General features: G+C 43.2%; 1 protein-coding gene across 1 annotated transcript in view; it reads right to left on the bottom strand.

Moving 5' to 3' along the window:
- Positions 1 to 5259: 5259 nt before the first annotated feature.
- Positions 5260 to 10014, bottom strand: part of phf5a (PHD finger protein 5A) — a 38650-nt gene continuing 33895 nt past the window's right edge. The window contains exons 3-4 of the mRNA XM_072271712.1: positions 7304 to 7470; positions 5260 to 5459 (exon numbers count right to left, since the gene is read on the bottom strand). Of these exons, the coding sequence (XP_072127813.1) occupies positions 5370 to 5459; positions 7304 to 7470 (257 nt within the window). The 3' untranslated portion in view covers positions 5260 to 5369. The remainder of the gene's footprint in view (positions 5460 to 7303; positions 7471 to 10014) is intronic.

Here is a 10014-nt window from a genome sequence, read left to right as displayed (position 1 = left end):
CTTTGACTCAACTTTGGACTTTGTACAGGCCAAACAGCCTGGTGACCCAATGGACAATGGATATTTTTGCAACTGCATGAGTAGAAATCTTATGGCAAGAGAAACACAAAAAGTATTTGCAGAATGTGGTCTGCTAACTGTTTGGAAGGGGGTTCCTGAAAGTAAATGTTTGGCGGGCTGCCTAGCAGACAGCTCTATCACACCACAAGTCACAGCTCAAGGGTAATTCATGAATAGAGATCAATCCAAATATGAAATCCAAGATAAAAATTAAACACCCAACCATCTATCCAGAGTGAAATAATAGGGAGAGGAGGAGGAAGCAGTCATCTGCTTCTGGTACATAAATGTGAAACAGAGAGTAAATTATTAACAGCTACTGATTCAAAATCTCCAGTTACTAATCTTGCATCTTATTCAAGATTGCAAAAGTGTTACCCAACTGGCGATTGTAGCTTGTTCCTGCTCAGGAAGAGACCTCAAAGTTCCATTGACTGAAATACATCTGTAGGTTTTTGCAAATAAAACAAAGTGAGGTGTTTTATGCTTAATAAAAACCCGTAACACATTTTATTGAACTCCAAAACCCAAACACAAAAGTGTGCTAAAAATCTTCATGTAATAACGTCATCATGTCAAACCAGCCTCTTAAATTGAAACCCCAACTCAATATCGGTGGTTATGAATTACCATAAGACATAAGAGCAGAATTAGGCCATTCAGCCCATTGAGTCTGCTCTGCCATTTCATCATGGCTGATCCCGGATCCCACTCAAACCCATACACCTGCCTTCTCGCTATATCCTTTGATGCCCTGACCGATCAGGAAACGATCAACTTCAGCCTTAGATATACACACAGAGACTGCCTTAAATTGGCCCACCAAGATTTGGAGTATTCGGCTGCTATCATGACATGAGCACATCAACACACCTCTGGACAAGCCAGAGGCAACTGCAGTTCCTCCATCCATGGAACACAGGACCTGAGCCAGGCTCAGTGCGGTTTTAGTGAACTCTGTGGAAGACCTGTGTAGGGTAACATAATTGGGAGAAATGTACATACGGGAGAGAGTCCAGAGGAGGTTCATGAGGACGATTACGGGAATTAAGGGGTTAACATATGAGGAGCATTTGGCAGCTTTGGGCCTGTACTCACTGAAACTTAGAAGAATGGAGGGGCATCTCATTGAAACATACCAAATGTTGAAAGGTCTAGATAGGGTGGATGTGGAGAGGATGTTTCCTGTGGTGGAGGGATCCAGAACTAGAGGGCACAGCCTCGAAATTGAGGGGCGACCCTTCAGAACAGAGGTAAGGAGGAATATTTTTAGCCAGAGAGTAGTGAATCTGTGGAATGCTCTGCCACAGACTGTGGTGTAGGCCAAGTCGTCTACTGAAATACATTCAGGTTTACTCCCATCATCTATGATAGAAGTCTTTTCTCCCCCATACCAAAACACAGAACGGGCCATCGTAAGGGGGCTGAAGGGGATGTTGGTGTGCATCATGGCGGGTGAAAACAAACGAGACAGAACATAGGTCAACAGGAAGCCAAAAGTGCCGTATCCCATGATGGAAGGTAGGAATAGTTGAAAAGGAATTTACTGTGGAGGGTGAAACACCGTTGAGAGGCTGACCAGGAGGTCAATGCATTGGAAATTAAATCACCTGGCACTCTGTATACGGGCAGCTGTTACAACACAGCCGCAGACGACTGCAGGTCTTCATTTGGAGCTGATCCGAGCCCCAGCAGGATCCATGGGAGACGATCACGCCAACACTCAGCAGTCATAGGAGCCCTCGGAGCAGCCTTTAAGGAGTGGTGAGACCACTCGCAGAGGCCATCGGACTGTAGGTGATATGTCGTGGTGGGATCTAGCTGATGTTCTTGGCCATCGCAGTCCAGAAGTCTGAAATGAACTGGGGACCGCAGTCAGAGAAAATATCAGATGGCATGCAAAACCGAGCAACCCAGGTGCTGATGAACGCCTGAGTCACATCTGCGGCCATCACAGATGCTAAAAGGACAACCTCTGGCCACCTGGTAGTATTGTACACCATGGTAAAGTGTGTGAAACTGCTGGGGGTGGGGAACATTGACACAGTCAAATTGTTGCTCAAGGACCTCACAAGGTGCCAACTGTGCCTGAACATGATGGTTAATTTTTTACCTGCTGGCACTCCACATAGGCTGCAGTTCAATCACACATGCCCTTTTGGAGGCCGTGCCAAATGAATTTTAGGGCAACCTGTTTTTGTGAGGCCTTTCAGCCCAGATGCGAGAGGCCACGTACGGAGTTGAAAACAGACCGTTTCCAGGTTGTGGACATGATGAGGTGAGAGCGACTGGTTGAGACATCATATAGGAGAGAAACCCCAGCTTCCCTGAACTTAATGTCAGCCCACCGCAGGCCCGTAACTACGGTTTGGCAAGCCTGGACTTCTGGGTCAGTAGCTTGGTTGCCTGCATAGTCAATCCCTGCATGTATGGCCTCCATGGCTGGCTGTGAGAGGTAATCGGCCACAGATTATTTTTCCCTTTGATATATTGTATATCCGTTGTGAACTAGGTTATGTAGGCCAGGTGGCGGTGCTGCTATGAAGACCAAAGTTCTGATAATTTGGCTATTGCGTGCACGAGAGGTCTGTGTCCAACAAACGTTGCAAAATGGCCACTCTAGAAGAAAATGAAAGTGGCGGACAGCCAGATAGGGATGGAGAAGCTCACAATCAAACGTGCTGTACTTCCTTTTTGGGGGGTACAGAGCAGCCAGCTGAAGGCGGCGAGGGGCTGCCACGCGCCTCTGACCAACTGTTTGTGCACAGAACCCACAGCACAGTCTGAGGCATCAGTAGTAATGGCTACGGATGTGTTGGGGAGTGGGAGCGCCAGTAGGGTCCTGTTAGAAAGAGCTTGTTTAGTATCACCGAATGCCTTGGTCATATCCACTGATCGGTCAAGCACTTCATTAGAGGCATTGCCTTTAAGTGCACTCTACAGTGGGAGCATAAGTTGAGCAGCTTGCAGAATGAAGCTTTAATAGAAATTTACCACATCCAAAAATTCCTGTAGTTTTTTTTTGTAGTGAGGGGCGGTGGAAATCCATAATAGCAGCTAATTTTGCTGAGAGGGGTTTCATATCTTCTGCAGAGATGCGATGGCCGAGAAAGTCAATGGTTGATAATCAAACTGGCACTTAGAGTTAATAATCAACCCGTGTTGGCTTAAGTGCTCGAGAAGTCTGAGATGTGTTTGGATTTGGACGCACTGGCGACAAGTATGTTATCCGGGTAAACAAAAATAAAATCTAAGTCTTTTTAGTACAGAATCCATCAGCTGTTAGAAAGTCAGTGCTACCTTTTTCAATCCAAGGATGACATGCACAAAAACTCAAAAGGGCCAAACGGGGTTATCACAGCTGTTTTGGGAATATCCTCCAAGCACACATGGTAGCCCCTAATTAGATCGACTTTAGAAAAAATTAACTTTTTGGCTAGTGCTGAAAAGTCTTGTATGTGAGGGACCAGGCAATGATCAGAGGTGGTGGCCTTGTTAAGGCATCAGTAATCATATGGGCAGCAACCACCATCGGACCTAGGGACCATATGGAACAGTGGAGCCAAGGGGCTATTCGACTGGCATACAATGCTGAGTCTTTCCATGATGGCAAACTCAGCCTTCTCAGTTGCCAGCTTTGCTGGGTCCAGTCTACGCACATGGGCATGGACCGGTGGGCCAGTTGTGGGAATGTGGCGCTCAACCCCATGTTTTGTGATTGTAGTGGAGAATGTGGGCTTGGTGAGGTTTGGGAATTCACCCAGCAGCTGAGTAAACTCACATGTGGTGGTGCATGTGCTTGACAGCGTCGTTGTGAGGAACTTTCTGGGGGGGGTGAGCAGGGTAACAACCCTGACCTTGACACCCACAGCCGACAGTTCTTAAGATCGAATCCTTGGGCACAGACGACACCTTCAACAAGCAGAGTTCTAGCCACTTCAGCCAAGACAAAATTCCATGTGTAATGTCACCCTCTCAAGCAGCATCACCCGTCGTGTCCAGCAAGGCTGAATCTTGTTTCCATTGGCAGCACACTCACTTGAGTACTTGTGTCACTCAGGAAATGTCACCCTGAAAGGGTAGCTGTAATAAACAATGGGCGGCCCTGGCAGCTGGAACCCACAGTGTTCACAGACCTCTGATGTCCCAATGTGCTGGCACTGTCAAAGCCGCAAGGCGGTCGGCACTTCCTAGTGTTCATACCAAAGCGAGCATGGTTAAAACACGGGCCCAGCGTAGTCTGATTTGCAGCTGTGGGTGTCCTTATGTTGGGGGCCTTGCTGAACGGACTTATTGAGGTGGAGAAAGGAGGAGAAATTATGCACCGCTGCCTAGCTGAATGTAGACCATCAGCCATTTTAGCAATCTCCTGATAGTCCAGCACAGGTGCATTAGCGAAGGCTATGCAAACTTGATCAAGCTTTTAATGCACGAAGAGTTCTTTTAAAAATAAAACAAAGATGGTGATTTCCCAGAAGAGACAGCACGTGGTCCATTAGCTCTGAAGGCCTAGCAACACCAAGACCGGGTAAAGAGATCAACTGTTTGGTGCGCTCAGACTCTAACAGTCCAAAAGTCTGTAAAAGGCAAAGCAAATTTTCAGCAATTGGTATTTATCGCTTTCAGGCAGGTGTTCAAGCAGACTACCATTGCTGAGTGACACTACCACTCAGTAGGTGGTGATTTCTCGCTGAGCAAATGGCCCTCACCTTGTACAAACCAAGCAACAGCATTTTGCTCCCAAAACTCCAGCAGTTTCAAAGCGACTGCATTAGCCGACATGTTGAATGACTCTGGAAATGTCCTACAGCACTGGGGTCACCAACGTAGGTTTACGCAAATAAACTGATGTGAGGCATATTATGCTTAATGAAACCAGTAACACATTTCGTTGACTCCAAAATCTAAACACAAAAATGCGCAAAAAATCTTTATATAGTAACATCATCACATCAGACCAGCCTCTTAAAGTGAAACCCCAACTTAATGTCGGTGGTTGTGAATTATGTACATTTCTCCCAATTACGTTAATTCACATTGATGGAGAGAGAAAATATCCCAGTTAAGTTTAAAAAAAAAGTCCACTTCTGTGTACACACTGCTCTGCTCCGCAGACTGACCAATTTATACCTTGGAGACCTGTAACATTGAATCAGGTTCATGTGTCTGGCAAGTGAGACAGAAAACACTGACCGCAAATTAAGTATATTAATCATTTATTTACAAACAGTAAAAATTCGACCAAATATTCATGTTTCCCAAGGTACAGAAGCTACAAACGTGAAAGATTTCTTCCAGTCATTCCGGGATCACCTCTTCTTAAAGCCGTACTTTTTCCTTTCATAGAACAGATCAGTTTTTGAGCTGCCAAGATTAACAATTTTTGGACATCCATCTCTCTAGGAGACAAAAAGAAGAGGATAAAACTGAGCAAGTCACTGTCAGTATGTAAATGGGGCCCCAATATGGAGATCTAATCACCAGTCTGTGCTGCAAAGATCGAACAGTTAGATAGAAATTAAGAATTCTATCTAATCACCGTGTTTTAGAATATCTTATGAGATCAGCACCAGTTCCAAATATCCTCAACTTTGTCCCTTCAGTGAAGCTAGGGTGAGGATACTCGGAACTGAGTGCTGATCTTATTAGATATTTTAAAACAGGATGATTAGATAGCTCTCTTAATTTCTCATTCAACAAATAATCAGCTGGAGGAACTTTGTAGGCTGAGCACCAGCTGTGTGTGAGGGAGTGGGGAGGGGGGGGGGTGTAAGGGACTGTCAGTGTTTGGGTTGAAAGCCTGCACTGGGGTCCTGACATAAAGTGAATTGTTGAAATTTGATCCCACCCCCCCACACACCTCCAGTCCCAGATGCTGCTCGACCCACTGAGTCTTTCCAGTAGATCATTATTTGCTCCCAATTCCAACACCTGGAGTCTATATTTTTAAAGATTATTTATCTATACAATGCAGAACAGGCCCTTCCAGCCCTTGGAGCCCCGCTACCCAGAAACCCCAATTTAATCTGAGCCTAATCATGACACAATATCTAATGACCAATAAAACTACCAACTGGTATGTCTTTGGACTGTGGGAGGCACTGGAGCACCCATAGTGGTCACAGAGAGAACGTACGGGTAGCGGCACGAATTGAGCCTGGGTCGCCTGCACTGTAAAGCATTGTGCTAACCGTTACACTACTGTGTCGCCCCAAGTTGTTTCTCTTAATTTCTAATTAGTGGGTTCTGAACCATCTAAAATGGAAAAGAGGGATGGGTACAAGCTACCGATATCCTCTGGCCACGTTGCATTGCTTGGTGGGTAAATGACACTGGGCTGGTTAGTGCCCATATACAGTACCATGCAAAAGTCTTAGGCACATGTAAACAAATTATGTAAAGCAAAGATGCTTTCTAAAATAATGAAAAGTTTCTAAATACCAAAAAAAAACTATAAAGCGCAGTAAACAGCACAAAAACTGAATGAAATCAATATTCCGTGTGATTTCCTTTGGCCTTTAAAACAGCATCAATTCTCTTAGGTACACTGTCAAGGAGTTTTATAAGATAAATGGTTGGTAATTTGTTCCAGGCATCTTGGAGAACTTGCCATGGTCCTGTTGCAGACTTTGGGTATCTCGCCTGCTTTTGCTTATCCAAGTAATCCCGGACAGTTGAGATCAGGGCTCAGTGCTATCTGAAACCACTAAAAATCTAGAGTGCCTAAGACCTTTGCACATTACTGTAACTGCACCTTTGTATATGTTGTTGTTGAGCGCTGTTGACTCATTGTGACCCTATGGATAGAGTAGTTGTCAATAGGGTTCTCATGGCAAGATATGGAAGTAGATTGCCAGGCCTTTCTTCTGCGCAGATATGCTGCTGTCCAGGTTGGGACCATCCACCTTGGAGTCCAGTGCCATTGTCACTACACTGCCAGCTGGCCCACCTTAGTATATACCAATTCCCTTATGAAGAGGGAAAATTATACTTTCAAAAGACGAGTAACACATACAAAATGCTAGAGGTAAGAATACATTTCAAATTCTGTGTCCATTAGAATGCACAACTGGACTGTTCATTCAATTAGCTCCTAAAATTAAGTTCATTTTGGATTGGTACTATATGAAAACAACATTTTTGTCTGCACACCTCAGTAGATTCTACTTGCTACTGAAGAACTAGATCACAATGCTCTTAACAAGTTTCATTAATTTCAGGTGAAAATTCTCTGCAAACTTACATCCTTTTCCTGGATTGTGCATTCTTTGCAGTAATAGGCATCAGAAACTCCTGGGCCACCACAGATCACACATCGTCCCTGGTAGGACCCATAATTACATTCATCACAGATACGCACCAGCGTGCATGGTCTGACATATGAGTCACAGATCACACATTTACCATCACCTAAAAGAAAAAGCAATGAAACAGAGGTAGGATATTTCAAAAACATTCATAAGTGACGGTTAAGTTTTATGAACAATTAAACTGAAGGAAAAGTAAAAAGCTTCAGACACCAATAATACTGAGCAGCTCAAGCAACTCCTGTGTACAGAAAATCAGTGAATGAACTTCCATCATGACATCAGACACAGTAGACAGTAGAAGTTTGGAATTTCTGTATTATTGACGATAATTTGGGGAGGAGACTAAGCGTTTGTTCAAAGACCAGAATTGCTGCTCGTTGAGTAACACTGGATAGTACAATAATATCAGACAGGTGAGAGGTTTTGCCCAAGTTTACTTTATTGAGGCTAGATGATGAGAAACTGGTCAACTAGTTGAAGATTTGGAGAAGTGGTGGGAAGGGGCGGTGCAGGGAAAGGATGGTTTCATGAGGATGGTTTCAGTCCCAGTTGTCTGAAACAAAGGCCGAGCAATGAGATTAGAATAACTTCATCCAATTTTTTACCTTCTGCCCATAAGAAATAGGAGCAGGAGCTCCTCTAAGATCCACCAAAAAAAACCTACCTCTTTGACCGAACTTTTAATCACTCACTCTATTTCCACAGTTAGCCAGGCGTCAAATTTCCCAGAAGCAGTCAAGAAATTAATTCCAAGATTGAATTTTATTTAAGGATTTAGGATTGGGGAAAGGGTAGGAGTAGTGGGTGGAAGAATGCGTTGGACCTAATATTGCTACTGCGTTTAATTTGCTGAACCTGTCTCATTTAAAGCAGTCTGCTTTCATAGATGGATTTAGAACCACCCTGAAAACCAATAACTGAGTAATAAGTGATAAAGGCTGAAAAAAAAAGTAGATAAATTTCCAATTTATAGCAACTCCTACTACAAATAGGAAGATAAAATGAATGATTGGTGTTGGAAAATGCCAAGCGCCAAATCATAAAAGGCTGGGAGTAGATATTAAATGCCATATCCAGTGATAGTTGACGAGGTGCCATCACACCACAGTGCACAGGTGCCTTGGGGGAAGCCTGGGCAATTCTATAATAGGATGATGAACAGAAACAAAGTTTGCCTTCTGCCATTGCTGTGTTGTGCTCAATTGTTGCTTCATTGCTATTCTACCTTCACAGAGCATTTTGCTAAGTGCATTACAGGGCAGCAGAACGGATACCCAATTCCAAAAAATCAAACTTGAACAAGGATAAAGCGGGGGCTGGGAAGCTTCATGTTCCTCATCATTGCTTTACAGCACTAGTTGTAAGATTGGGCTTAATTCCTGCTGCTGTCTGCAAGTTTGTACATTCTCCCCAAGACTGCGTGGGCTTCCTCTGGGTGCTCTGGTTTCCTCCCACATTCCAAAGGTGTACAGGTTAAGGTTATTAAGTTGCGGGCATGCTATGTTGGCACTGGAGGTGTGGCAACACCTGAGGGCTGCCTAGAAGGCCTTGCTGATTTAATTTGAAGCAAATTATACATTTTACTGCAGGTTTCAATGTACTTGTGACAAATAAAGCTAATCCTTAATTTTTAATCACAAGGTCACTCTGACAGCGAAACCATCACTCAGCCTTGGCAGTTACAGCTATTTTGCTCTTCTGGACTTTTACGCTTTTAGGGATTATGGATTAAGTTGTCCCAACACAATAGTTAGGGACAGACTGCATCTTTACAGCTTTTATTTCACATTAGGAACTATTTCAGCTCCTAATGTGAAAAGGCTCCTAAAATTTGGCCAGACGACCTGAAATCACTAATGGAAATTTCAACAAAGCAACTTGGGAAATTACAAGATGAACAACAAAGCAATAAATATTGCTAAGCTGCTAATACTAATGCATTTAAGCTGCTTGGTGAAAAGGTCATTACTAGCAAAAGTAACAAGCATATTAAAAGGAATGGTGTAAAACTTTTTGGCAGCTCAGCCTGAATCTATGAAGCAAACAACACATTAAAATTTTATTTTGTGATACAAACGTTTGTATTTCAAATAGAGGTAATTAATCGGACTCCACAACAGCTGACTGTCCTGTTGAGTGTTTCCCATCTTTGTGTGCTTAGAGATTTCCTGTCTCTGCTGCTTTGAAAACACTCTTAAGGTTGGTTCTAAGATTCTATATATATTTTTAAAACTCAACTCTTTAAAAAAAACTGGAAAATATGTGTTTTCATTCGATTACACTCCTTCATTTAGTCAACATGAGCTTTAAACAAAACCTCCTTTATATTTTCTTTCATTCATCTTGAAGTCCAAGGTACACTTCTACAATGCTCTTTAATAAAATGCCTCACTATAGAAGGCCATCGTTTCACGCTTATTCAATTCAATTAAAAGAAATCTTAAATGATGTTTTTAATAACTCGAAGATGTCTCAAAGCACTCTTCAGTGAATGAAGTACTTCTCTAAGCATGGTCAATATTGGGAGTTTAAGCAAAAATAACCAGTATTAGGGCTTATTTTGTACAGCCTGAAATAATGTGCTAATAATTGCGAATGAACGCTTTCCAGGTTCATTGAATGGTTCATGTTTGTTCATAACTGG

Source organism: Mobula birostris, chromosome 11 (assembly GCF_030028105.1).
Source record: "Mobula birostris isolate sMobBir1 chromosome 11, sMobBir1.hap1, whole genome shotgun sequence".
Lineage (NCBI taxonomy): Eukaryota > Metazoa > Chordata > Chondrichthyes > Myliobatiformes > Myliobatidae > Mobula > Mobula birostris.
This window is presented reverse-complemented; position numbering and strand designations above follow the sequence as displayed.